This window comes from Aspergillus affinis (genome assembly GCF_023601865.1).
Source record: "Aspergillus affinis strain CMG 70 chromosome Unknown NODE_91_length_156827_cov_84_776504, whole genome shotgun sequence".
Lineage (NCBI taxonomy): Eukaryota > Fungi > Ascomycota > Eurotiomycetes > Eurotiales > Aspergillaceae > Aspergillus > Aspergillus affinis.
In genome coordinates, this window is record NW_026515872.1 from 95,526 (window position 1) to 122,258 (window position 26,733).

Sequence of the window (26,733 nt, forward strand, 5' to 3'; positions counted from 1 at the left end):
TGCTCGGTACTCCGTATAACACTGGGTACTAAGGTAAAGGTACGGTAGTAATGGGTCGCGTAATCGACCTACTAGACTATGTGGGGGTGAAACGGTACCGCCAGAACGCCGACCAAGTATTCATTCTTACGCCGATGCTTTTAGTCTTTACTGGACCTCCCTACGCCACAGGTAGGTACCGTCCAGTGCGTCCACTGGTGAATGGGAATTAATTTTGACCCAGCTTTGCTAATCGGGCCAAGGGTGCCAGATTCAAACTTGCCTCGATGCGGTATGCCTTTATTGACGATCGTCGCTTTAAAACCGACTAGAATCATAGAATGCTGGCGTTAGAAGGGACTAGGACTACGGAGTACGGCCGGGCCGTAAGAGTTAGAGAATGTAAAAAGGACTAAAAAAGCCTTAACTGCCAACAACCAAGGCCGAAGGTCGATAACGGTGGGGTTTCACTTCCCTCAAGCCTCAGTGGTCTGATGACAGGAATTATGTACTGTACTGTGCTCCGTAGTAGGTTACGCTGTGTATCTGTACGGTCGTACATACAAAACTTTCGTAGGAAGGCTGGATGGATCTGTGGCGGTTTTGTGCAACGCTAGTTCGGTGCACCCGTTGGAGTATAAGAACTGTATAGGCGGTGCAGGAAGACTAGATGACATCGGTATCTGTCTAGAGATAGATAGTATCGTGAATGGAGGTACTGAGACCGGTGACGTACATAGGTTAATAAAAAAGCAATCTCTACCTCTACCCCGTAGTTCATACCCCCAGAAGAACTGATCCTTGTGCAGTGTCCAAATGTCGAGTACACCCTACCGTCTACATGACTACATGCCCTGTACATGGAAAGCCACGCCCAGGCAGAACCCTCGAGTCCCGATAACGACTCAGATAGCCTACTGGGGAGCAAATCGTGATGAAGAATGTTGTGCAAGGCCCGGGAGTGCGCAGATGCAAAAACAGGCTATTTTGATATCAACTGACTATATTAAGAAAAGGTCAGGCCCTGTTCTGTATGGAGCACTGCGTACGATGCATGGATATGATAGAAGAGCATGTTCCCATTTGCCTGCGCCATCCTACCGTTCCAGCATGACTGTGGACTTGCTTGGAGCTTGGGTGTCTTCGCATTTGTTCCTGGATTGCTTGACTAATCTCCCGCATGCAAAGAGCAACAAAGGACGAAGGGTGATTGGCAGCCAAGACTGCAAATCACGTCGTTCCGTGGTTCCATCCACCGAGCTGTCCAGAATAACATGAGACTCGCGGTGGCAAAATGCAGTTATTTAAAGTCGGTTCCACATTTTGTTGCTGGGAGCATGGACGGAGCCTGAAGAGGACCGAACTTTAATAGGAATTTCTTTTCTTTTCTTTTCTTTCTTTCTATCGGATTCCCTTGAATACATATCCAGGGTAAAAGTCTAATCGGGAGGGGATCAGAATCCTACTGATCGTGTCGTTTGGTCAACCGCACCACCGACCTGATCCATTCTTTCGAACATGCTGGCTCGCCGCTCAGGAACCACAACGCTGAGCCAGGGAATAACACCCACAATAAACAATCTGCCTGATTGTCGAAGACGGCATAGCAACGCATTCGTAAACTCGCCACCACGATCTGAGAGGTTGCGACTCAGGACGGAGGGGGAAATCCCGAAGATCGTAGGCCTGGTATGAAGAATGGCCGACAACAAGACACCATCCCTGCATACCAGACAAAAACAATAATGTAAACTTCCACCTTATGTCAGCCTGTAACTTACCGTCCGTGTTACCAAGCGATACCTGTCTTCGAGGTACCGCACGCGTATCCTCATGCTCAAGAGGCTGGAGGTGGGTCTGGTTTCAGGGGCCGTTCTGAAGTTCCATGGCAAGCCGAGAACCAACACGCAGCCGACTGTGGTGTGCTCCGGCCTCGATGTATTATGCGCCAACCCTACGGAGTAAGATTCCAAACGAGAGCTCTGACAGACAGCGCAGGGAGATGATGTGAACGATGATGGCAGCCGGGACAATTTATGCAGCCTTTTGACGGAGGACATCGCCAACAGGTGTGCTCGGTCGACTGGATTGGGCATTTTAATCTCCTGGCGGAGTAGACAGTACCTACGGAGTGGGTAGATAACAGGATATCAGGATATCAGCCTGTTTTCTGGTTGGCAGAAAACTGAGGGGCTGCGAACAGCGCATTTACGCATGTCCATACGTAAGATCGGGTGTGGTGACTCGCCCCAAGCCACTTACACATAGGGTCCAATCGCAAGGGTGGGATTCAGGGCACCCGCAGCAGGCAGGCAGGCCGCCTCCCAATCGGTCACTCTGTGGACGCAGTACATGTACACGTATGTACATAAAGTGGTAGGTACTGTATGCTGTATGCGGTAATACCACCATACCCGTACGCCGTCGGTCCGGTCGGTACACCCATGGAACACCCCGATTGTCTCAATAATTGCTGGGGCAGTTATTGATTTCCTAGTGGCGGGTACGCTAGGAGAGGATAATTGTTTACCATACCTGCGGTAGAAAAAAAAGGTCCCTACCTGTACCATAACCACCGGCTTACACTGTCGCGCAGTAAATTAGCAGATCCAGATCCCAAAATAACCACAGCCCCCCCATCCCACCCTCCCCCCGGTAGTGGCCAGTATTTTCCCTGCTGGGTGGACAATCGATTCCTTTTTCACGGATAGTGTCCAGTCCAACTCTAGCCATCTCCTCCTCCTCCCCTACTACGCCCATCGTTGTCTTTCCTTCCTTCCTTTTTTTTTTTGTCTTTTCTGTTCGGCTTCACTTCCTTTCGACCTGACTTTTGGGTCGCCGTTCACTCTTTTTTATTCTTTCCCTCCTACCACCCAAGGGAAGCTGTTCCTGTCAACTTCGGTCGATCTCCTTTCCTTCTTTCTTGCTCTCGTTTGAGGAAAGAAGAGGTAGGTCGCTCTTGGCTGAGACAGCCGGGTGGTTCACTTTTCCATACTTGCATTTATCATTCTCTTGTGCCGCATCGCTTCGGCTTCCCCCCCTTCCATTCGTTTCTGAAAGAAATCAACCGCTTCGGTGATTCTCACCTTGCCCGCTCATCGCTTCGAGCCCTCGAAAACGGTCATCCCCGTCGACTCCAACGTTTACACACGGTTTAACAGTCTGGAACTGGTCCCGCTCGAAAAGGCTGGCTTGAGGTGGTTTACGACGCGTCGATCTTCTTGAAACTTTGTTCCATCCGACCACTGCATCAGGCCTGTTTCCGGTTTATGTGTCATTAGCTGTAAGCTCATTCATTCGAATTTTTTTTTTTTTTTTTTTACATGGGTTGTTATTCCTGTATGTGGCAACCTCGCGATGCACCCTCCCTACCTTCCTGGATTGGCTGGTCAGATCCCAGAACGCTAACCTCGAGCGAACCTTCTTAGAAACCCTTAATCGATTTTGTAATATCGGCTCGCAACCATGTCGGGCCATCCAGGAGGAGGCCACTACGATGATGGCTACGGCCATCAGGGCCATGGCGACTCGTACTATCAGGACGAGCATGGCCAGGCTTATTACGACCATAATGACTACGGTGATGGCTACTATGATAGAGGGTATGTTCACCTCAAGAGAGAGTGCAAGGTGAATCGTGTAAATTGACGATGGACAGTGGCTACTACGGCGCGGATAACGGTGCGTACCATCAGGAAGGCGGATACTACGATGCTGGTCACCACGACGACTACTACGGCGACCAGTACTACGACAATGCCGGCCAAGGAGGTAGAGGACGAAGGGGTGATTCGGAGGAAGACTCGGAAACCTTCAGCGATTTCACCATGAGGTCGGAGACCGCGCGTGCGGCAGACATGGACTACTATGGCCGTGGTGACGAACGCTACAACAGTTACGCCGACAGCCAGTACGGTCGTGGTTATGGCGGCTATCGCCCCCCCTCGTCCCAAGTCTCCTACGGTGGTAATCGATCGTCCGGAGCCTCAACTCCGGTCTACGGAATGGACTATGGGAACGCTCTGCCTGCCGGCCAGCGGTCACGAGAGCCCTATCCCGCCTGGGCCTCGGACGCTCAGATCCCAGTGTCCAAGGAGGAGATCGAAGACATCTTCATTGACTTGGTGAACAAATTCGGTTTCCAGAGGGACAGCATGCGCAACATGTACGACCATCTCATGACCCAGCTGGATTCGCGTGCTTCCCGTATGACGCCAAACCAAGCCCTCCTCTCGCTCCACGCGGACTACATCGGTGGCGATAACGCCAACTATCGTCGTTGGTACTTTGCGGCTCATCTTGATTTGGACGATGCCGTGGGTTTTGCGAACATGAAGCTGGGAAAGGCGGACCGGAAGACCCGGAAAGCCCGCAAAGCAGCCCAGAAGGCTGCGGAACAGAACCCCGAAAACGTTGATGAGACCTTGGAAGCACTGTCGGGTGATAACAGTCTCGAGGCTGCTGAGTACAGATGGAAGACGAGAATGAACCGGATGTCGCAGCATGACAGAGTCCGCCAGCTTGCATTGTTCTTGTGCTGCTGGGGCGAGGCCAACCAAGTCCGCTACCTCCCCGAGTGTCTCTGCTTCATCTTCAAGTGCGCCGATGACTACTACACCTCGCCCGAGTGCCAGAACCGAGTTGAACCCGTCGAAGAGGGGACTTACCTGAACGACATTATCACACCCCTCTACCAGTACTGCCGTGACCAGGGATACGAAATTGTTGATGGCAAGTATGTCAAGCGTGAACGTGACCACAACCAGATCATCGGATACGATGACATGAACCAGCTCTTCTGGTACCCCGAGGGTATTGAGCGTATTGGCTTTGAGGACAAGACGCGACTGGTCGATGTCCCGCCCGCTGAGAGATGGCTCAAACTGAAAGAAGTCAACTGGAAGAAGGCCTTCTTCAAGACCTACAAGGAAACCCGTTCCTGGTTCCATATGGTCACCAACTTCAACCGTATCTGGGTCATTCACTTGGGTTCCTTCTGGTTTTTCACTGCCTACAACGCCCCCACTCTCTACACTCACAACTACCAGCAGCAGTTGAACAACAAACCTCCCGGTGCCTACTACTGGTCTTCTGTTGGTTTTGGTGGTGCGCTAGTTGCGTTCATTCAGATTTTCGCTACCATCATGGAGTGGATGTACGTTCCTCGACTATGGGCGGGTGCTCAGCATCTAACCAAGCGTTTGATGTTCTTGCTCCTGGTTTTCATCATCAACTTGGCTCCCGGTGTGTTTGTCTTCGGATTTTCCAAGGATGTGGAAAACAAGACCATTCCTCTCGTGATTGGAATTGTCCACTTCTTTATCGCCCTCGTCACGTTCTTCTTCTTCTCCGTCATGCCGCTTGGTGGCTTGTTTGGTAGCTACTTGAAGAAACACGGTCGCCAATACGTTGCCAGTCAGACTTTCACTGCAAGCTTTCCGCGCTTGACTGGAAATGATATGTGGATGTCTTATGGTCTCTGGGTCTGCGTTTTTGGAGCTAAGCTTGCGGAATCGTACTTCTTCTTGACGCTGTCTTTCAAGGACCCTATTCGCATTCTGTCCCCGATGAAACTCCGACAGTGCGCGGGTGTCAAGTACATCCCCAAAGACTTGTGCCATGCCCAGCCTCAGATCCTGCTTGGTCTCATGTTCTTCATGGACCTGACCCTGTTCTTCCTGGATAGTTACCTGTGGTACATTATCTGCAACACTGTTTTCTCCGTGGCCAGATCGTTCTACCTCGGTGTGTCCATCTGGTCTCCTTGGAGAAACATCTTCTCGCGTCTTCCGAAGCGTATCTACTCCAAGGTCCTCGCGACTACGGATATGGAAATCAAGTACAAGCCCAAGGTGCTGATCTCTCAGGTGTGGAATGCCATTATCATCTCCATGTACCGAGAGCATCTGCTCGCCATCGACCATGTCCAGAAGTTGCTGTACCACCAGGTGCCATCTGAGCAAGAGGGCAAGCGTACCCTACGTGCGCCCACCTTCTTCGTTTCCCAGGAGGATCAATCCTTCAAGACCGAATTTTTCCCCCGTGGCAGTGAAGCTGAGCGACGTATCTCCTTCTTTGCGCAGTCTCTCTCGACCCCCATGCCTGAGCCTCTTCCGGTCGACAACATGCCGGCATTCACCGTGCTGATCCCGCACTACAGCGAGAAGATTCTCTTGTCGCTCCGTGAGATTATCCGTGAGGACGAGCCTTACTCCCGTGTCACGCTTCTGGAATACCTCAAACAGCTCCACCCTCACGAGTGGGACTGCTTCGTCAAGGACACCAAGATTCTTGCTGACGAGACTTCCCAATTTAACGGAGAAAACGAAAAGAGCGAGAAGGATGTTGCCAAGAGCAAGATTGATGACTTGCCCTTCTATTGCATTGGTTTCAAATCGGCTGCCCCTGAGTATACCCTGCGTACCCGAATCTGGTCTTCCCTGCGCTCGCAGACTCTGTACAGAACCGTTTCTGGCTTTATGAACTACAGCCGCGCCATCAAGCTTCTGTACCGTGTCGAAAACCCTGAAGTTGTTCAGATGTTCGGTGGCAACTCCGAAAAGCTTGAACGGGAATTGGAAAGAATGGCTCGCCGCAAATTCAAGATCTGTGTTTCCATGCAGCGGTACGCCAAGTTCAACAAAGAGGAGCGTGAAAACACTGAGTTCCTCCTCCGCGCTTATCCTGATCTCCAGATTGCCTACCTCGACGAAGAACCTCCTGTCAACGAGGGCGAGGAGCCTCGCTTGTACTCGGCCCTGATTGATGGTCACTGTGAGCTTCTTGACAACGGAATGCGCAAACCCAAATTCAGGATTCAGCTCTCTGGAAACCCCATTTTGGGAGACGGAAAATCGGACAACCAGAACCACTCGATCATTTTCTACCGTGGTGAATACATTCAGGTCATTGATGCTAATCAGGACAACTACCTCGAAGAATGCTTGAAGATCCGTAGCGTTCTTGCTGAGTTTGAGGAATTGACCACGGACAACGTCTCGCCTTACACCCCCGGAATTCCCTCTGTCAACACGAACCCGGTTGCCATTCTCGGTGCCCGTGAATACATTTTCTCCGAGAGCGTTGGTGTTCTTGGTGATGTCGCTGCCAGTAAGGAACAAACATTCGGTACTCTGTTCGCTCGTACGCTTGCCCAGATTGGTGGAAAGTTGCACTATGGTCACCCTGATTTCCTGAACGGTATTTTCATGTGTACTCGAGGTGGTATTTCCAAGGCCCAGAAAGGTCTTCACCTTAACGAAGATATCTACGCTGGTATGATGGCTCTGACCCGTGGCGGACGCATCAAGCACTGCGAATACTTCCAGTGTGGTAAGGGTCGTGATCTTGGTTTTGGCTCTATTCTGAACTTCACCACGAAGATTGGTACTGGTATGGGTGAGCAGATGCTGTCAAGAGAATACTATTACCTCGGCACTCAACTTCCCCTTGATCGGTTCTTGTCTTTCTACTATGCTCACCCTGGTTTCCATCTTAACAACATGTTCATTATGTTGTCCGTGCAGATGTTCATGATTGTCCTGGTCAACCTTGGTGCCCTGAAACATGAGACCATCACTTGCAACTACAACCCCGATGTCCCAATCACTGATCCTCTGCGCCCAACCTTCTGTGCGAACCTTACTCCCATCATGGATTGGGTCAACCGTTGCGTCATTTCCATCTTCATCGTGTTCTTCATCTCCTTCGTTCCCTTGGCCGTCCAGGAATTGACGGAGAGAGGAGTGTGGCGTATGGCCATGCGTTTGGCTAAGCATTTTGGCTCTTTCTCCTTCATGTTCGAGGTGTTTGTCTGCCAGATCTATGCCAACGCTGTGCACCAGAACTTGTCTTTCGGAGGTGCCCGCTACATCGGTACCGGACGTGGTTTCGCCACTGCTCGTATTCCGTTTGGTGTGCTGTATTCGCGTTTTGCTGGTCCCTCGATCTATGCCGGCGCTCGGTCTCTGCTCATGCTGCTTTTCTCAACCTCTACCGTGTGGTCGGCAGCTCTGATTTGGTTCTGGGTGTCGCTACTTGCCTTGATTATCTCGCCATTCCTGTTCAACCCTCACCAGTTTGCTTGGAACGACTTCTTCATTGACTACCGCGACTATCTGCGCTGGCTCTCCCGTGGTAATTCGCGCTCCCATGCGTCTTCATGGATTGCCTTCTGCCGTCTGTCTCGTACTCGCATCACGGGTTACAAACGCAAGCTTCTTGGTGTTCCCTCAGAGAAGGGTTCCGGTGATGTTCCCAGAGCTCGCATCACCAACATCTTCTTCAGCGAGATCGTGGCGCCTCTGGTTTATGTTGCGGTCACTCTTGTTCCTTTCCTTTACATCAACTCTAGAACCGGTGTCACCGACGACCCAAAGCTAGCATACAACGCTCTTATCCGTATCGGAATCGTTGCACTGGGACCTATCGGTGTCAATGCTGGTGTTGCTGGTGCGTTCTTCGGCATGGCCTGCTGTATGGGTCCGATTTTCAGCATGTGCTGTAAGAAATTTGGTGCTGTTCTTGCTGCAATTGCGCACGCCATTGCCGTTATTGTGCTGCTCATCATCTTCGAAGTCATGTTCTTCCTGGAGCATTGGTCGTGGCCCCGCTGTGTCATGGGCATGATTGCCATGGCCGCCATTCAGCGTTTCATCTACAAGCTTATCATTGCCTTGACGTTGACCCGAGAGTTCAAGAACGATCAGTCCAACATCGCTTGGTGGACCGGTAAATGGTACAACATGGGTTGGCATTCGATGACCCAGCCTGGCCGTGAATTCCTCTGTAAGATCACGGAACTGGGTTATTTCGCCGGAGACTTCGTCTTGGGCCATCTGATCTTGTTCATCATGCTGCCCGCTATCTGCATCCCCTATGTTGACAAGTTCCACTCCATCATTCTCTTCTGGCTGCGCCCTAGGTAAGCAAATAATCATCTCCCTCCGTCACATCCTCACTGGTTTGAACACCTACTAACTATTTCGTCAGTCGTCAAATTCGCCCGCCCATTTACTCCTTGAAGCAGTCCAAGCTCCGAAAGAGAAGAGTGGTTCGTTTCGCCATCATGTACTTCGCCATGTTCGTCCTGTTCCTTGTGCTTCTTATTGCGCCGCTTGTCGTTCGCAACATGGACATCATTACAGACAAGATGATGAAGGATTTCCCGGAACAATTACTACAACCTTTGGACGCCGGTAAAGCCAAGAACGACACTACTAGCCTCTACACTGGTAGCGGCTTGCCAAACGGAAAAAGTGCGTGGGTTCCTCCTTCGTCTTCTGCAACCTCGTAGATGCCTGCCAACCGTGGCATCTTTCAACGCCTGATTTTCTATTTTTGTTTGGTTGTTTTCGGAATGGAATCATGGACATGAGCTGTATAAAGTATCCAGCGCCTTGAAGTTGCTGTTGCGGCGTCTCATACATTTACTTTGCCTTGCTTTCTTTGGACTTTGCGCGTACGATCTTTGATTCTTTACTTTCTTTTTCTGTCGCCCTCAAATAATGGATTCAATACTTATAAACCGTGACCTGTATTCTTGAGAGTGTCTTCTTTTTTTCGATTCAGTCCTTCCCATGTGATCATTAGACTTGTATTTCCATCTTTGTGCCTTATGCTGCCACCACTGTGCCGTCTCTCTTTATCTTTTTGATGAATTCTGCTTCAATTTCATGGGGATGATCACTTGTAGTCCTACTGTACTCCGTAGGAAGCCAGTGTAAGCCTAAGGCCTCCAGCCATGAAGACGGCTGCCTGACGGGGATGCCTGGGTCACGTGCGGGCCGTGATCACGGGCGGGAAATGCGAGGCTCAGCGGCCGCGACGGTCGAGACTCCCTTCACTTTTTGTCTGCATCCGGGAAACACATTTCGTGGCTTTGACAACCACAAGACAATAGGTACTCAATACTCGGATACGTTGCCCGAGCGTTCTGAGCCTGCGCTTTCCTCCTGCGCTTCGAGCGCGCTCATCCCCGCCCCTACCGTCATGGATATCCAGGAGACCCAGCGGCTCCTTTCGGAGTACCTCCATGAACTCGCAAACTTGTTTCACCGGGTCCCCGGCTCGGCAATCTTCCTGCGATATGTAAAGTCTAGCTACCAAGATGACCCTATCCGATCTGCTGTCGAATTGTTCCTCTTCTTGTTCGCGGTCCGATATCTGCTTGCCCCAAAGTACTCAACCAAGCCCGGCGTGGTTCAGCTGTCGGAGGACGAAATCGATGATCTCGTGGATGAATGGACCCCTGAGCCGCTCGTCGCGAAGCCGACTGCCCTGGAGCAGATGGAGGTGGATAAGAGAACTGTGATTGTTGGGTAATACTCCTGAAATCCGGCTGCCTGACCCTGTACTCTGTCGTGATGTTAACCTCTTGTCACCCCTGAACAGTCCCGTTGGCCCCAAATCGAAATTGAGCAATGGCCGAACCGTTGCCAACCTTGCCTCTTACAATTTCTACAATTTCAATACGAATGAGTCTTTGAAAGAAAAAGCCATCCAGACTCTCCGCAACTACGGTGTTGGTCCCTGCGGTCCTCGCGGTTTCTACGGCACTCAAGATGTCCACATGAAGACGGAGGCAGACGTCGCGTCGTTCCTTGGCACTGCGTCTTGTATCATCTACGCGCAGGCCTTCTCGACCATTTCGAGTGTCATCCCGGCGTTTTCGAAGCGTGGAGATATCATTGTTGCCGATAAGGGGGTCAGCTTCGCCATCCGGAAGGGTATCCAGATCTCGCGTAGCATGGTCCGCTGGTACGAACATAACGACATGGAAGATTTGGAAAGAGTGTTGGCCAAAGTCACCAAGGAACAAGCCCGGAAACCGCTTACGAGACGATTCATCATCACGGAAGGCGTTTTTGAATCGTACGGCGATATGACTGATTTGCCCAAGATCGTATGTCCCCAACCTTCCGGTGAAGGTCGGACAGACTGACTAACCGAACATACCAGATTGAATTGAAACTCAAATACAAGTTCCGACTCATCCTGGACGAGTCGTGGTCATTCGGTGTCCTCGGAAGAACCGGCCGTGGTATCACCGAGCACCAGAATGTCGATGCGGCTGAAGTTGATATGATCGTGGGCTCGCTGGCCGGCCCATTGGTCGCAGGAGGTGGCTTTTGTGCTGGCTCCGAAGAGATCGTCCACCATCAGCGAATCTCGGCCGCCGCATACACCTTCTCTGCTGCACTGCCCGCCCTGTTGTCCACAACAGCCAGTGCCACGATCAATCTCCTTCAGACCAACCCCGAAACAGTCTCGCAATTGCGAGAGCATACCAAGGCCATGTGGGCTCAGCTGGACCCCCGCAGTGAGTGGGTGTATTGCGTTAGTGCGCCAGAGAACCCGATTATGATCTTGGTCATCAAGCCCGAGGTAGTCTCGGCCAAGCGACTGTCGGTTGAGGATCAGCAGTTCTTGCTGCAGGATGTGGTTGATGAGGTAAGTTGCGATGATTGATCATATGCTAGTTACCTGACAAGCTAACATTGTCCTTGATGCAGTGCCTCGCAAATGGTGTCCTGATTACTCGCCTGAAGACTCTTCAGGACAATTTCGAACCGAAGCAAGTCGTTTCGCCGGGATTGAAAGTATGCGTCACGATCGGCTTGACGAGGAAAGAAATCGAAAAAGCCGGAACCACAATCCGCCATGCGATCACGAAGGTTCTGAGCAAAAGAAAGTAAATCCCTGCATTCATCCCTCCGTCCTAAACCTTCCCTGTAGGAAGGACTTAGCCTATCATATTGATGCATACATGACTTCTTCCCATCATCCTAATTACCTTCTTCGCCCTTGCAAGGCCCCTTCTCTGCGTTCTTTATTTGTACAGCAAAAATTCTCAGTGGATCTCTTGACTGATTCTATGTTCGATCCCCAATTGTGCATATCCAAGACTGATTAATCGGCATTGGCTGCTAAAAGGCAGAAATACTTGTTTCGCCCCATGTATCATTTATTAATATTCTGTTGAAGATTATCCATCTTTTTACTGTTTTGTACTCATTGCAGTCTTGTTCGATTCGGCCATTCCAGATTATTAGACCTGTTATGTTGTTTTTAATACTATTCTTTTCTGTGTCATTTTTGCTCTCACCCATGCAAGTACACACTGAAGAAAGGGATACCAGGGGGCAATTGAAGAGACATACTCCAAGGCACTAGTCATCTACTATGCGATCATGCCGATCCCTGGAATGCGGTACATACATTCCTGACAATGGAGGGAATCCCCCGCCAATATGAAATGGACATTCCCGGAGGATGCTAGTAAGTATTCACGGCATTCTTCCCCACAATTGGACTATAGCCAACCTGGGGAATTTCTGACTTACAGGTGAATGGTCCAGATCCCTCTTCGACCAGCCTTCCTCGGTTCTTTGGCGGAATCAGTGAATTGTTGGTATGAGGGGTGGTTTCACCTCCCCAGTCAGCTTGGACTTTTCTGAGATGAATGGGCGTCTTCTCTTATTGCCAGCTTGTCTTCTTGATCTCTATATCTCGACCACTCTTCATCCCAAGATCCACCTTTTCGGTCCTGTATCGCGATTGGGATCCATGCTCTTTTCGCCAGACATTTTCTCATTCTAGGGAACATAGTTGAGTGAGATCGATTGACAATGATCTGGTTTCTACATTTCGTCGCTTTGCTGTTGCTCAGCTTCCATGTCACTGCACTCCCCTCTGGTATCCCACTTTCTCGATAGCACAGCTTACGTATCCTTTACTAACGGCCTGAATTAGGGGTTAAGCATGAGCTTGAACAGCGGGACGTTGCCCAGGAGAATGAGCAGCCAAGTGTGATCGTCTATGTGAACGAGATGGGGCAGACCCTGAGCGTCGAAACCCTCATCCCTACTGCCACAGCCCCGGTCAATGTAAGTAGCCATACAAGCTCATTGCTCTAGTAAGATCGAACATTGGTGGCTAAGTCCGATGTGCTCCAGGCTCCCACGGATGCTTCGTTCGCCGAGACAAACGTGCTTTCGCCCGCTGCCCCCGCCAGACCCCAAGCTCAAGAGCGGTTTGGTGTGACCTATTCCCCATTCAACGACGATAGCTCCTGCAAAACCCAGGCCCAGGTCAATCACGACATGGACAAAATTGCTGGTTCTTACAGCTTCGTGCGTATATATGGTGAGCCATGCGACCAGACTCGAAAGGTCGTCCAGGCCGCCCGAGAGCGTCATATCCGCGTCTTCGCCGGCGTCTTTGACCTCCAAAACTTCCCAGCCAATCTCGACGAGATCATCCGAGTTGCCGGCCGCGACTGGTCCATCTTCCACACCATCAGCATCGGCAACGAGCTCGTCAATAAGGGACAGGCCTCCGTCCCCCAAGTAGTCAATGCCGTCAATACCGCGCGTCAGAAGCTCCGCAGCGCCGGCTACCAAGGCCCCGTGGTGACCGTCGATACCTTCTCCGTGCTCCTCAAGCACCCGGAACTCTGCCAGGCCTCTGACTATTGCGCCGCCAACTGCCATGCCTTCTTCGACGCCAACATGACCCCCGACCGCGCGGGCGCGTATGCCCTGGATCAGTCCCGTAGGATCTCAGCGGCCGCTGGGGGCAAGCGCACCGTCATCACGGAGTCTGGGTGGCCGCACCACGGCCATCCGAACGGACGGGCAGTCCCCACGCGCGAGAACCAGGCCACGGCCATCATGACCCTGTCCCAGAGTTTCAATAGACAATGGGACGATCTCATCTTCCATTCTGCCTTCGATGATTTCTGGAAGCAAGATACTCCGGATTCCTTTGGAACTGAGAAATACTGGGGCCTTGAAATGCGTTAGTTCGCGTTTCTTGTCCTTGTTTCTTCTCTTCGTCAACATGATATGATACCCATCCTATCAACGTTCTATTCATACCTGACTATTCATACCTGACTATTCTTACTACTGTTGGTTGACTGAGTCTACCTTGGTCTATTCTTCCTTCACCTCCTATCGTTATCTTTACCTTACCTTGCTCTTTTCATGTCTCTACTTCTTATTTTTATGCTTGTATGTTATGTACATGTACATAGCAACCCGGGTCTTCTGCATAGATGGCCCAGCCCGTTCCGTCTGACGAGGAATGAATAAACGAACAAACGAATTACCTACTGATTTTGTTTTCCAAACGTAGGAAGCTACTGACACCTGATGACGAAAAGAAAAACGATAGAGATGGTAGATAGGTAGGTAGGTAAGTAAGCCGATCCACGCCATGCAAAGAGTAGACTAGGTTAGATAGATTAGATCAGATAGATAGATAGATTCTATAGGTAGGGTACATCCATCCATCCATCCATCCATCCATACAACCCTAACTGATCCAAACCCATGCTATGCTATGCTAGCTAGATACCAAACAGGACGTTTTCAAACAAGACCAGAAGAAAAATCAATTAGATGCGCGCCGCTCTGCTATACTATACCATACCATACCATACCTTGCTCCATGCTGTCTGTCCATGCCATGTCGTGTCGTCTATTTTGCTCGCTATTGTGCGGGTTTGAGGCGGAGAATCAAACAGAAATCGTGATGATAATTATTGGTTTTGAACCGGGTTTTCGTACTTCTGATTGGTTTGTTCACGTGAGGAAAGAAAAGGAGAAGAAGATCGGGTGTAGTCCAAAAAAAGAATTGAAGATCTTGTTGTTTTGATTAGATCGGTATCTTATCTATCATCTTCGTTTCCAGGCCACAGGCTCAGCCAGGCCTCTTCCTCTATTCAAGGGCGACGTTCTGTACCGCCTCCTCTACACTGACCGTTGGTCCGGAGTTGCGTTTTTCGTTCTCGTTGGAGGGTACAGAGGGGTGATGCGGAACACACCCCGGCTCTGTATCTGAATGTAGTTTTTCCGAGGAATCAGAGGGCGCATGCGCTTTGCCACGACCCCAGCGGCGGGTCCGCGGGGGTTCGGGCTTCTGGCCGTGCTTACTGCTGAGAGGCTGCGGAAGCTGAGGCGGCGCCGACGTCTGCGCTTGTAGCCGTGAAGGGCTAGTAACGGGTGTGCAGTGGCTGGAAGCATGGGCTTGGACAGCAGGATGGGTACTAGATCGGCGAGGAGGCGGCACGGCAGGGGGTGGGTTCGACGCGGAGCGACGAGAATGCGCGGGGACAGGAGGAGCCAGTCCCGATGTTGTGGTTGAGTTTCTTCGGTCGCCGGGCTGGTGGGTGGCGGTTGTGACGGGAGACAGGGTGGGAGAGGCGGCGATGGGGCTGGCAGTGATCGCAGAATCCGGCACGGCGTCTTCAGGGATTTTGTCGTAGCTGCTACTGGTGCTGCTGCGGGTATGGGTGATGTTGAGAGGGTTGTTTTCATCTTCCGAGGTGAGAGTTCTTCGTCGCCCACGCCAGCGTCGGGGATTCGGTGGGAGAGGCTTGATCTTGGGTTTGGGATGTAGGGGATCGATATTGCTGACGTTGTCATGTCGACTGGGGGTGATGATGCCTGGTTTTTCGTGCTGGGAAGCAACTTCTTGGACGCTCAGCGACGAGGAAGATGCGGGTTCGAGATGCATTCCTAGCCGTTGTATGTGGCTAGGTTTATCGCTGTGCACACTATCGAGTCTGGTAGGAGATGCTGTCTCCGGTGAGCTGGCTACCGTGCTGGTACTGGTACTGGTGGGCGATATGGTACGCGAGGGCTCCAGCGGACCTCCAAGATCAACGTCGACAGGGAAGACATCCGTGGTCGAGGAAGGCTCCGTATCTTTGTCCGGCGACCCTTTGTCGATTCGAGCAGTGTCCCAATCTTGAAGCCATTCAACTGCGATGCAGCGGCTGACTAGTCGTCTAGTCGTCTCGTCCACCTCTTCGAAATGCATAATCTTCTCGCGGTCAAGTTCACCGCTGAACAGCTGGCCGCGGACAAGGATGTTGAGCATTCTTCTCAATTCATCGCGCTTGTAATGCGGCGGCGTCTTTAACTGCGTGTGTGCGAGCAGCGGGTACAAAACTCGTAAATAGGTGTGGCGCAGAGCGGAAGCTTCTTCGGGCAGGTCAAGAAGATTTCGGATTAGGATATCGACTAGGACGTGGAGGTCGTTCGTGTAGAAGTATTCGTACGTGCTAGGCGTGGTAAAGATGAGGTAAAGTAGCTTAAGAGTGAGAAGTTGAAGAGAAGTCTCGGCTTTATTTTGGGTTAATGATTGAGCCAGCAGTCAGGAGGTTCAGGTGTAGTTGTTACCTTCTCGATTGATTAAAAGAATGATATTCTCGCCGAAGGTCTTGTAATAATTTCCGTGCATGGATAGCACCTTGATCACTCTATTCGTCAGAGGAGCCGATGACGATCGCTCGCCCACGGGATCGTGTGCTGAGATCATGAATTGCTCGTTCAAGACCAACTGTCGCGTTATGAGCATTTTGCTTTAAGCCAAGAAACTGGACAGTCACTCACTAGAATACGAATGACCGAGTAATGATATGGATCGTTGGCATCATACGAGAGGTTCTCAATGATATTGAAAAGGCTCTTGATGAATTCATCGTCCACGAGAACTGCCATTGTAAACATGAATCAGCAAGCCGCCCGCCAGACCGCCAGTCGCTCGCTTGCGTGAAAACAACCCACCTAGATCCTGGATCTTGATTCTCTGTATCCTCGACATCTCGTAGAGCAGCTCCATCAACAGTCGATGGACTCGAGCTTCGGTATCCTCATCCACGTGTTGATTTTGCGCCTGCAACAGCTCCAACATGCGCGGGAACGAGCCCTCCTCATCCAGCATCCGGAAGGGGGTCTCATTCTGTCGCCCGTCGAAGAGTAGAAACGAGACAATCATGTGGAGTGTATCCGGGTCGTCGTCCTGCAATAGTCCGTAGACCATCTGCCGTCGCACGTAGTCGCCATGCTCGGCAAAGATGCTGGAGGCGAGCAGCTTGTAAGAGCAGCGTGTGACAGCCAGGTCGGAGTGGAGGTATTCATCTGGAATAGTCGTCGGAGACCCTCCCTCGTCAGCCCATCCACAAATAGATAGTTTGTTTATTGGAGATCTCGACTGTTTATTGACCTTTGTATTTGGTGGTTAAACTTAGATATGACCGGAGTGCGTCGTCGATGTTGTCCTCGGTGGAGCAAGGGATGGAAACAATCTCTTGGAGTTCTGCACTCGAATAATACGTTAATTGGCCAATTACTCAATGGGGGTTTGATGAAACCGAGCTATCGGTGGGAGCCAGGGGAAGAGAGACAGGGTAAGATAGGAAGGGCAAGAGGGAAAAAAAAACAGCGGGTTCTTACCGTCCCAGAACTGCTGCTCGTTGTCCAATGAGGCCTCAGACTCCATTTCCCACAGCTCGATCGTCGTGGTCGGGCGTGTCGAGACACTGCACTCATCCCGTCTTGCGCCCCGTTAGCGAGTTGACTGAGGAGAGGGAGGAGGGGCGGAGAGAGAAAACGTGGGATGACGATGATGACGATGGAAGCGGTCGCAAGTTGGCTCCGTCCAAACAAGAAAGGCGGGCGGGGAACGAACTGCCAATGCCAATTACCGCCGGTTTGTTAGCAGCGCCTACTAAAAATAAAGTACCCGGAATGCGGTCCACAAGGCTGTCTTGTCTGTCCTATCCATCTGGGATTCTCGGTATCCTGCTCTATAACAATATCAAGTCCAATAACAATACAAAATTCCTTATTCCCACACCGGCCCTCGCAAAGAGAGAAGAGAAAACAATAGTATAAAAAAGGGGGGGCCAAAGAAATAAGTCACATTGAAACAGAACAGGAAAAAAAAAAAGTATCGTCAAGACTCCCGTTGGGCCGGTCCATAATGCTCATATACACTGTGCTTGGGAAACAAATAAAACATGGTATCAGTGCTTTTACAATGCAAACAACAAAAGTGAGTGTGTGGTATGTTCAGCTCCTCGCTCTCTTCAATATACAATCGACTGAAGGTCTAGTATTCAGGTCGCTTCAACGGGTGAGCTTCGCTGTTTCTATAACAGAAGGTCGGTTAGTATGTCTCCTCTAGAAACGAACCAGGTGAAACGGGTGACTTACAATACATATTCATCAAGGCTGACCACACTGGGGTCGCTGAAGAGCAAGTAAAAGTATTTGAGCGTTTCGGCAAGCCAGAAGGATTGCATGCGATCTTGCGTCCGGGGGCCTTCCACCGTGACGTCGTTGATGGCACTGTGGGCCAATTCCGTGCGAGTGTATTTGGCGACTGCCTGGAACATCTTCCAGCCCTTCTCACGCCAGTAGTTATTGCCCGTGAGACGATACATGATAAAGACAGACTCGATCGCCTCCGGTCGGAGAAGGTACTCGCGACGGGGAATACTGACAGCGCCTGGGAACAGGCGCTCGTTCTCAATCCGGGCGCTGACGAATTCTTCATGGGAAACCATGCCCAACTTCTTGGTATCCCGGTCTGCGATATCCGCATCGGCCGACTTGAGTTTAGGCGCAGACGTAGGCGAAGCAATGACATGCCAATTGCCTCGTTCGGGAGATCGTTTGCCGTGATACTTGGAAGAGCTGGCGACTGATGTAGCAAATGCCGATGCTGATGCCGATGCAGACGTTTCGCTACCAGGAGTCCAATCCTGTCTGTCGCGGGCGAATTCCTGTTTTTCGCTCGCTGCAGCTAACGCAGCATTCGTCCGCTTTTCCGCATACGGATCTAATGTTGACCAGTACGCAGTCTCGTTCCACACGCATGGTTCCCTGTTGTTGTCGCAAGGAACCATAAGGAAGTGCTCGGGCATAATGCCAGTTTTGGTGGACTCGTACGCCCACACGCAGCCGTCGGTAAGTTTGGCGGCGAGATCCATATCACCCTCAATTCCAAAGAGCTTGGCCCCAATGCCGACCATGCCACCCGTAAAGCAAGCCAAATGGGTCCCTTCATAGGAATGGGAAACCTTACCCGCCAGTCCGGGTTTAGGAATGCCGACGGTGGCCGAGAATCGGATGTTGCGAACATCCTTAATCATCGGCTGGTAGAAAATGTGCTCGCGAGCTGCGTTCATGGCGTTCTCGTACATGGTACGATATTGTTCATTGAGACCACCCAGAAGCATATACTCCTTAGGAAGATATTCGTATGTCGAGTCAGCTTGACCGCCCAGTCCATATTTGTCGATAGCGGACGTTGGGCTTGTGATACCCTCAGTGCATTCCGTCACAGCAACCGGTTTGGCCTTTCCATTCGGCTTGGGGCTCGATTCTTTCATGGGTTCGTTATAAACGGCCGGTTGTGCGTTATCGGGGAGCCCTCGCGCCTGGTGCTGTTCGTGCTTTTCATGCTCCTCGAAAAGGTTCTTGTAACTCTCGGCGTCCGTAGGACCCAATTCCGGCTTCTGAACGGGAGTTGGAACATTCACACGCCTATTGGCAGCAGGGGGTGGGTTGTTGGCCTTCCTGCATCCGGAGGCATCGACGTGGAGAGGCCACAGGCCGGGCAAACTTGTTTTACTCTGGTACTGCTCAAGTTCGTTCGTAATGCGCGCAATGGCATCGTAGTACTTGTTGTCCTTCGTCAGCTGAGCTAGACGGGTCAGTTCCACGGAGAGGGAGCCCAGTTCAGCAAGGACCGCCTTCGCATCGGCGTGGTGCGGTTGAGCTGCGTAGTCTCTGCGAGGCATGATGTCAGTCAGCGTATCCAATAATTCCCCAGCATGCGGTGCAACCTACGGCGCCCAGTTGTAATAGAGGATCGGCATTCGGTTAGGCGTATCAAAAGCGCCAATCAAGATCTCTCCCAGCTCAATGGCCTTCTCGAGAAGGACCCCGTACTTATGTTCGGAGATGTCGTATGCGCCGAGCAAGCCGCCCATATACCGAATAGCCACCTCGAAGATCGGGATGTCATCGGATTTGGTGGTGGTAAAATCAATCTTTTCCACCTGATCGACGGCAATTGAGAATTCCTCCTTCAGGTCCATGATCCAGAGAGTGTCCAATGTGTCAACCAGCGTAGCTCCCCAGCCATTGAACGTGTCAATAAACCCACCCCGCAGAGGCTTGAGTTCGTCGTGGCCCATCGCCGATGCCTTATACCCACTCCATGCGTGTTCAAAGGTGGATCGGATAGTTGTCAGTCTATCCACACGTTTCATCTTCTCGGCAGAGGTCTCGTCCCGGAATTTGGCCTGTAGGGTCGGAAGCGTCTTGGACCTGCCGGCCGGTAGCTTGATCATGTCTTCAGGCGCGATAGGGAAATTCTCGGGGACTTTTTGCCAGTGAGGCCTCGGGTTCGCTGCGGGCTCTACCTTCAGAGCATCCTGATGGGAACCCGGGAAGAGAAGAGGCCCGCCTTTGACTTTATGCGCATCGTTGGACGGCTTCGGACGTTCCGGGGCTTGAGGCGAGCTCTCACCAGAAGACTGATCGTGGGAGGAAGCATCGGGCTTGGAATCGGATGCGGAGGCACTCGAGTCTGTTGACTTCTGAGAGGCAGGAGAATCGGGAAGAACCTCTTGCGACGGGGGTGGTGAGGAACCCGCGGGCTCCTGTTGTTTATCGGCGGGCGGAATCGGCGAGACCGGTTCGGGTTGGTCCACGTGCGGCGGAGGAATGTCAAGGGAGACGGTCGAAGTATCTCGAGAGGCAGTAAAATGAATGACGGCCAAGACAAGAATGGCTGCGAACGCCAGCAGGCCTCGGTAACGACGGGCTCGAAACATGGTGGTTGATAGGCCTCACCCTAAGGGGAGAAAGGTGAGACAAAGCCCACACACCGATCTAATCTAAAGAGGGGGGGGAAACAAAGAAAGAGAAAAGGAACAATAAGCCTAAGCCAAATTGGCTAGGGGGAAAGAGAAAAGGAAGGAAATTGAGAAAACTGAGAAAAGGCCGAAGGGAAGAGGAAAAGAGAAAATAGAGAAAAAAAAAAAACGAGTGACAGGGGGGAGGAACAATCACGAGACTCTTTCTTTCTCGCGAACAATCCAAAAAAATCAATCCAAATTGATTCAAGTCCAGTCCAGTCAAAGTCAATCCAACCCAATCAAACGGTTAATTCAGCTGTAGGAGGATTCCATTTAGGTCATACTGATCCGTGGCGGCTGCAAATCACAGGAAACAAACAGAAGAAGCGAGCGAAACGAGGGACGATGAATGGTGGAAATCAAACACACCCCATGGTGGAAGTTGAGATTTTGCCTGAATGAAAGAAATGGATGACAGGAGACGAAGACGACGACGCAGCAGAAGAAGAGGAAGAAGAGAGAAGACAATCAACTCAACCCGACACGGTTGCACCCGCAGAGCCAAGAGGCCGAGACCTTCTTTTCGTGTGCCATTTTTTGGGTCCAGTGATCAGGAGTCCTTTCGTCCTGACAATTAAAGTCGCTCCTCCCCTCTGTGTTTAATCTATCTCGTTAACAATTAACGCTCTACTGTACGGATCCGACGTCAACCATCAGAAGGACTCTCTGTCCGGCGTGCATCTGCTTCAGGTAGAATGCGTATCGACTGCATTGCGTCCGATAAGCACATGGAAAAATGCCCCGGATCAGCAATGAGAAGATCCGAAGTTCTAGACTAGAGAGAGGCGACAGAGGACAGACACATTCCAGCTGGATCGACCGAAGATGGCATCCAGCATTCTTCCCCTAAGATGGATGGCCTCTTACGGTAAGCGATGCCCATGGCTTTCTTGGCTGGGAGCCTGGGACCTGAAGGATCCACGAATGACTGTCGATATGATCTCGCAAGGATGAATATGAAATAATATGAATCAATCGGTCCCTGCAGTGTTTCTATTTATAACTCTGCGACCCTACCAGGGGGGAAAATCCCGCCCGGCTATCACTTCCACCATGAAAATTCACCGCAAGGGGCTTGCCGTGCTCCAGTCTGGGCGACTCGATCCATTTATCTGTGACAGGGATGGTTTTCATCAATCATATTTGGGTTACCGTCTCATTCATTCGCAATTTCCATGTGTCAAAAATAGTGCATAGTATAGGGCTCCAATGTAGTACGGAGTACAGCAGGGAAGAACAAAGAGAGAGAGAGAAAGGGGAAAAGATAAGAAAAAAAAAAAAAAAGAAAACCACGTCAAGATTCAACTCCGAAACGATGGCCACTAAACTCCTAGTCCGTTGTCTGGTATAGCGACACGACAGTATATAATGCTATCTATGGGAAATAAAGCCAGAGCAGACGGAGGTCAAATCCCTACGGTGTTCCGGCCCCGGTTGTCCTTGTTGACTTTCTGAAATTGCTGGATGAGACCCAACACACCTGCACCCCCGGCAATTGCATCCACATTTTCTCCCTCTTCCTCGCCGTCATCTTCCTCAATATCCCCCATCAAGTTGACTCGCCACGAGTCGCTGAGGTTGCTGTCACTGCCACCGATGGCTCCATTGTGCGACGATTTCTTTACGGCCGGACTGCGCGTCTCCGCGGTTGGCGATTCATCGTCCTCGATGGGGTCGGAGGCTGGTCGCGAAGGACGCGACGACCGATAGCGGGAATAGGCAGGGTTGCGATTACTGGTCCGGAACCCCGACGCAGAGGGCTGGTGATGGGGATCCAAAAGTATCGAGTCTCCCAGGCCCGGATTAACAAATCGAGGAATTCCTACGGTAGACTGTCGATCGCCGATATTGCCCGGCTCTATCATCGAGGGCGATCCCAATGGCGGGAATGTGGGTGGAGGATGGAACTGACGCTTCCCAGCCGGATGAGCAGGCCGGTTGCCTCCGTAGTGATCCAGAAATCCGTAGTAGGATGCAAGCATCTTGCCGTCCTTGGTTGAAAAGTAGTCCGCCCGGAGGTCCTGCCTCGCAGAGTTTGGTCGGCCTGCATCTCCCTGTGTGATCTCGTTGGTGCCTTTCTTGAAGTCAAAGACGGCAAACGAGCAAAGATAGCCCATCCCGTCCACGTGTACCGTGAACTCTCGAAAGAAATCAATCAGCCGATCACTGCATTTGGGCAGGCTAAACCAAAGGATAAAGGGCGTGAATATCATGCTGAGAATCTCTTCCAAGAAAATCACAATCTTGACCTGGTATTGTGTGGCAAAGTCCCGCCGTACGTCGTCGCTGTGCAGCCGGCCCTTCCAGTGATTTGGGAAGTAGTGGGTGAAGTTGATCACCTCGAGCAGGGCATATTCGGGATCAAACACATTAGTTTCCTCGGGAACCACTCCTCGAGCAAAGGCCCAGATAGATCCGAAGACACCGAGGTAGAAAAGGACGGTGCGGTCAGGCGTGATCTCAAAGCCCAGGAACAGTTCGGGATCCACGATCGATGCCAGGGCTAAGACGGAGGCCAGAGCACCGGAGACAAATGCCACGAAGCCAGCCAGCTGGACGGCCTTGTCTTTGGGGAATTGATCAATGTATCGGCTGGCAAAAGGGTACGACATATTCAACCGACGCTCAAAGAGATGCCAAAGCTCATTGAACTCCCGGAATTTCCACTCGGCCAGAGGGGTGTATTGCCGAGACCCAATCTGGGACGGGTTCTTCTTAAACTCGTTGAAGTAACGGAAGAAGTAGTGCATCAGGAAATAGACCACAATAAACGGAGCCACGAAAATGTTCATGATGCCTGCAAACATGAATCGCCGCCGCAGGCCCTCACTCAGCGCTTTCCGATGGGTGTCTCTCAGGAATAATGTCCGAACCTGGCCCTGCTCATTGAAAACATAGTCCATGATGCAAAGATTGATGTTCCACTCCAGGGTCTGAGAAAAGAGCTGTCGGTTTCGGAGGAATGGTATAGGGAGCGTCAGATCTAATATGTCTTTGTTCACCAGAGCAATGAGGTAGTTCTCTTTACGCATCAGTCGATTGGCAATGTCGTGGGCGTCCATTCGCTGCTTGGATTGACTGCCCATGAATTTGCGGTGCGTTGCGGAAACCGCCCCGGCCGTCGCAGGGTTAGAATCTCTCAGCGTCATCAACCGGCTGACAACCTCCTGCCAGGAGATCGTCTGGATCTCGGCGTCGGACACATTAAGTAGGTAATGGTAGAAATCGTGCATATGCTTGAGTCTTCTAATATCCAGGGCGTATTGGAAGGCCTTCCCGATCCAGAGAAAGGTAAGCAGCCACAGCAAGAGAGTCGAGGACATAGACATCTTCTTGGTGCATTTCGGGATGAGTATATCATCCAAGGTCTTGCTTCCGCGTACACTGCGGTAGTCAATGCAGTTCATAAGAAACGTACTGAAGCCGACCACAAATCCAAATGTCCTACAGCCAACATTAGCACCTTGTCCCCTAAACGCCACTATAGCGAAGGCAAACTGAAGGGGAAAGATAGGCGTACAGGAGACTGAGGAACCGGTCCAGCAATATAGACCAGATCCCATTTCCTAGAAAATACGTATAGACGTCCTTCAAGAAATTATCCAGGTTCTCCACATTTGCCCACATCCACAACGCTTTTTCTTTTGGATCTACCGTGGCCAAGCTTGGATGCCCCAAGGACCATATCAGCCCCGGCCGTTGCCTCTGGTGGTTCGTGTGTAAGGGCAAACGTTCTCTGGTAGTTTCCCATCGAGCCCGATCGCCTCCAGAGGAAGGCCCAGGTACTGGTGGCTCTTGGCGTGAGCGATGATGAGATGGGGGAGGAGGAGGAGGAAGACGCTGCTTTAATTCATCATCGTCCTGTCGTCCCTCCACGTAAAGAGAGGCAGGCACATCATCGTCTCCATCGTCAGGGTCATGATGTGGCGACATCCAACGAGGACGGCTAAGCCTGCGTCGACGAGACCCAGCTGCGCCTTGATCTCTATCCTCGGCCACCCTTTGGGGGCTGCGCTGAGTCAGGAACGGCTCACTTGGGGTCGGACTCGACATCTCATCCCTCCCAGCCTCGGCCATAGCTTCCTCCAGCTCTCGATTACTATAATCTTCATCCTCGTTATCGCCTAACATCAAGCCTGCACGCTCCTCCACGTCTAAGTCGTCCGAATCCGCGTCATGTTGTCGAATCGTCTCATATACCGACGGGGAGCCGTTGTGAGGGAGGATGCGGGACAGGACATTTGAAGCCATCATCTTGAATGGTGCTAGAGTGTTTTCAGTAACGATTAACTATGAAATGAGATAACTTCGACTGTCGAGGGTATCAGTACATCGCAGCGACCCGGAAACCGGGAGACTTTGCGGTCAGTTAAAGGAACATTCAGAAGCGTCATGTAGTAGTAGTGGAAGTAGTCCCGACTGGCTCAGCTTGGACCGGGACGACGACAGGGCCGAGCTCAAGGACGGAGTATAGGAAGGCACAAGGGGCGAGTTAAAGAGCAACTAGAAGCCAAGCGATTTCCAAGCAAGGAGAATATCGAGTCCATGCACATTAAGAGGCAATCACTTGTCTCCCGAGCGAAGGACCGGTTTGCTGCCAGCGTTCTTGCATGCCAAAGCACCGGCGGTGGTTGATGTGACCGCCCTCGTGATAAGCAGCGATGATGCAGGCGGTCAAGGCGCATGACTTTCTGCTGCCTTAGGCAAGGACAACAAAGGTCATGTGATTCACATCGGCCTAATCGAGCCTAGTCCAATTACGTACTCGGAGCGGCGAACAGAAGGCCGAGTCACGGGACCAGGAGTCGGGGTGGAGTCGAAGTCTGTGACGACACGAGTCAGTCGCTCATGGGATCTCTGGTTCGTGCGGGGGGGAAAGGCGGATGGACTCTGGCTTGACTTTTCTTGAAAATGAATCGTGGCACGCCTTAGAGTTAAAGGCTGGACTGGTCTCCCGTCGAGTCGCCAGGTACTTCCCTTCCTCTCTTCCTGCACTTGCCCCGGGGAGGAATGGCGTTCGCTTCGTTCTCTTTGTTTAATAATAATCATATCACCTCAAGGGAATTTCTACGATGACGGAGTATCTACTGTGCTAGCCTCTTATTGGTCTGGTCGCGCTGTTGACCCCAAGGGACCCAACAGGAAAGAAAAAAGCTTCCCATCAGCTCACTCATCATTGATCATTCGCAAGAGGGACCCACAGCCGGTGAGGAGCGAATACGGTGGATTCCGTTCTCAATAATAATTATAACCATAAAGTCCTTTCCTGGCACCTGGAATAAGGATCCATGGCCTCTCTCGTCTTGTATCCAGGGGAGGATCAACGAGATGGAAGAGACACCCGTTCTAGATCATGTACTTTCTCTAGCAGCGGCGGCAAGCGTACGGAGTGGGCGTACGTGCATTCGGAGGTTATATTCGAAGCATGGACAAGAATGGCAGGAGCCACACAGCTCTAGTGCGTCTAGCGCCAACTATCTTGAGCCCCAAACTCCGTAGCGCAAATGGCTTGCAGCGTGAGGGCCACAGCCGTGTCCCGTTTGGGGGAGGATTTGCCCGACTTGCCCACTCATGGTGTGATGACTGACGATGCCTGACTTCCGAAGGTCTGTCTTGTTCCTTGACTTGGCTTGCAAATGATTGACACCCGGCTTGCGCTCGAAGAATCATGGACGAGGTACGGTGTACGGACAATCCGGGCACATTAGACTAAGGCACGAATCCCTGCGTCGATTGACTACATTCCAGATTAATTTTAACTTCCTGTCAGCTGAAGTAGCCGTGCGTCGTCCGTTCTTCGATGGGGTTTTTTTGACTTTATCGGCGCATTCCAGACCCTCAGAGATAATTAGGGGGACGGCGAGGCGAGGTAGGTCGGATAGAAGATCCAAATCGAATTAAGAGAAATACAAACATATTCCCACTATAATAATGATTAATGATACGAGTCGTTTAAAGGGGCGAACGAAAAAAAAAAAAAAAAAAAAGCACTACTACGGAGTAGTTTGGCTTAGATTAATGAACCTCGT

The 26,733-nt window shown here is 51.3% G+C and overlaps 4 protein-coding genes across 4 annotated transcripts; 2 read left to right on the forward strand and 2 right to left on the reverse strand.

Moving 5' to 3' along the window:
• Window positions 1-3,444: 3,444 nt before the first annotated feature.
• On the forward strand, window positions 3,445-11,675 carry KD926_011226 (Glycosyl transferase; the record flags this gene model as incomplete). Its single annotated transcript, XM_053103486.1, has 7 exons — window positions 3,445-3,581; window positions 3,638-8,902; window positions 8,971-9,236; window positions 9,674-10,298; window positions 10,372-10,882; window positions 10,939-11,430; window positions 11,493-11,675. The coding sequence occupies 7 exons, from the start codon at window positions 3,445-3,447 to the stop codon at window positions 11,673-11,675; spliced, it is 7,479 nt and encodes a 2,492-aa protein (XP_052953165.1).
• Window positions 11,676-12,608: 933 nt separating this feature from the next.
• Window positions 12,609-13,784, forward strand: scw4 (putative cell wall glucanase (Scw4); the record flags this gene model as incomplete). The annotated part of the gene is made up of 3 exons (XM_053103487.1): window positions 12,609-12,675; window positions 12,733-12,866; window positions 12,936-13,784. The coding sequence occupies 3 exons, from the start codon at window positions 12,609-12,611 to the stop codon at window positions 13,782-13,784; spliced, it is 1,050 nt and encodes a 349-aa protein (XP_052953166.1).
• A 919-nt stretch (window positions 13,785-14,703) lies between these two features.
• Window positions 14,704-20,620, reverse strand: KD926_011228 (uncharacterized protein; the record flags this gene model as incomplete). The annotated part of the gene is made up of 8 exons (XM_053103488.1): window positions 14,704-16,112; window positions 16,170-16,329; window positions 16,383-16,483; window positions 16,557-16,931; window positions 16,996-17,088; window positions 17,226-17,326; window positions 17,988-19,568; window positions 19,629-20,620. 8 exons carry the CDS (start codon window positions 20,618-20,620, stop codon window positions 14,704-14,706), a joined length of 4,812 nt encoding a protein of 1,603 aa, XP_052953167.1.
• A 1,490-nt stretch (window positions 20,621-22,110) lies between these two features.
• On the reverse strand, window positions 22,111-24,958 carry atgI (autophagy protein ATG9; the record flags this gene model as incomplete). Its single annotated transcript, XM_053103489.1, has 2 exons — window positions 22,111-24,148; window positions 24,225-24,958. The coding sequence occupies 2 exons, from the start codon at window positions 24,956-24,958 to the stop codon at window positions 22,111-22,113; spliced, it is 2,772 nt and encodes a 923-aa protein (XP_052953168.1).
• Between the last annotated feature and the right edge of the window lie 1,775 nt (window positions 24,959-26,733).